Here is a 1,799-nt window from a genome sequence, read left to right as displayed (position 1 = left end):
GAGTTGGGACGTAATGTATATGTGTATATATATACATATACATCCATTGTGTGTTGAGTTGGGACGTAATGTATATGTATATATATATATATATACATCCATTGTGTGTTGAGTTGGGACGTAATGTATATATATATACATATACATCTATTGTGTGTTGAGTTGGGGCGTAATGTATATATATACATCCATTGTGTGTTGAGTTGGGACGTAATGTATATATATATATATACATCCATTGTGTGTTGAGTTGGGACTTAATATATATACACCCACCGTGTTGAGATATGGTCTTCCACAGCCTATGTGTGTGTGTTATGACCATTATTCGACTCGATGTTCATCTGTTCGTATGTATCGTAACACCCGATACTAATTAACGTGAGAACTAATTTTTGTTTTTACTTTTAAATAATTTATTCACAACAGAAATATATATCATAACTACATATGTAATAATTACGACCCGACTAGTAACTTTGTTCGAGAATGCAGAATAAACAGAGAGCGAGTAAATTTTTAGAAATTGATGGGGGCAATGACTCCAGAGATATGGGTCAGTCACTGACCTACTTTTTTATCGATGTAATTTTTCAATCTGCAGACAGGTGTTAGTCATTAAGCTAACCGACACCAGGGATCCTGCTTTAAATCTCAATGTTAGATATTGGATAATCAAGACCGATAAAAAAATTGTGTCAGTTTTAAGAGAGACTGTGTTACCCAGCTCCTAGTTCTACATTATTCTTATTATTCAATATATTATATACAAGCTAAATCTTTGAGAAATAATATATTAAAATACCTTACTAAAACATTCTTTAGTAACTACCTATAGTAATATTGAAATAACAGAAGTCCTTGTGTAAGGAATAAAGAACTTGAAAATGTTAGTTCCTTTATAAATTTTACTGGAATAATCTTAAGAAACATAACCTAAGCTAACGTCTTTTTTGTAATAAAAAACATAAATAAAGATTAATGTCTTTCGTTTATTGTTAATAATCCTATATTATTACTAGATAACATTTCGTTTCACTTCAGTTGATTCATGCAGGTTTGAATGAAATACAGCTCAAGTTTTATATTAAATATATTTATTTACACTTAAACTCTACCGACTAGAGTACCTCCGCCTGGCCGATAGGATCACACGTTTCCACCTCCGTAAGTCTTGCCACGCCATGGTTAAAATCCACTCTCGAATAACGCAACTTCAGGCTGCAGAAAGCGGTTAACGCAACACAGTCGCGTTACTTACAGAATTCATCTTACACACACACTAACCGTAAAAACGATAAACATAGAATCTCGTCTTCACTGGCTTTGGAAAACGGGTTTTGAAAGTTTTAGGCCTCGTCATGTCTTGACCGCCACGCGCTATTTGGTCTCAACTACAACTACCGCTACGAGGAATTCTACTAAACTGACACGTTATTCTTTTTTTTTTAACATCCGGTAATAATAGCTAAACCGCGTGCGAATTATTTTTTATTAGGCAAAATATTAGTTTTTCAACAAGTTTTAACTGTTGTTAGAAAGAATATCCAAGTATACACTATCATTGTATTATAATTGATGACGCTCTCCTTCGTCAACGTAGCATATTTGGTCTTTCAACTGAAGAGGGCGCTATCTAAAACAACATTATTCACCATTTTGCTCTTACACATTTTAACAGATTAAATTGTCAAAAAATATTACTTATCAAATTTGAAGAAATGCAATTTTCAGGATTTTTTTAATTAATGCCATTTAGCCGATTGAATCGTAAAAAAAAGCTCTTGATAAAACTGTTA

At 32.6% G+C, this 1,799-nt stretch overlaps 1 protein-coding gene across 1 annotated transcript in view; it reads right to left on the bottom strand.

Annotated features, from left to right (window-relative positions):
- LOC111083141 overlaps positions 1 to 1,593 on the bottom strand; it is a gene marked incomplete at its 3' end in the record, with an annotated part of 20,124 nt that extends 18,531 nt beyond the window's left edge. Inside the window, exon 1 of the mRNA XM_022379423.1 lies at positions 1,131 to 1,593. Coding sequence (XP_022235131.1) covers positions 1,131 to 1,186 — 56 coding nt within the window. The remainder of the gene's footprint in view (positions 1 to 1,130) is intronic.
- Positions 1,594 to 1,799: the final 206 nt, after the last annotated feature.

Source organism: Limulus polyphemus, unplaced genomic scaffold, assembly GCF_000517525.1.
Source record: "Limulus polyphemus unplaced genomic scaffold, Limulus_polyphemus-2.1.2 Scaffold8325, whole genome shotgun sequence".
NCBI classification, from domain to species: Eukaryota; Metazoa; Arthropoda; class Merostomata; order Xiphosura; family Limulidae; genus Limulus; species Limulus polyphemus.
The sequence above is the reverse complement of the archived record's forward strand: the minus strand, read 5'-3'. Positions and strand labels throughout refer to the sequence as shown.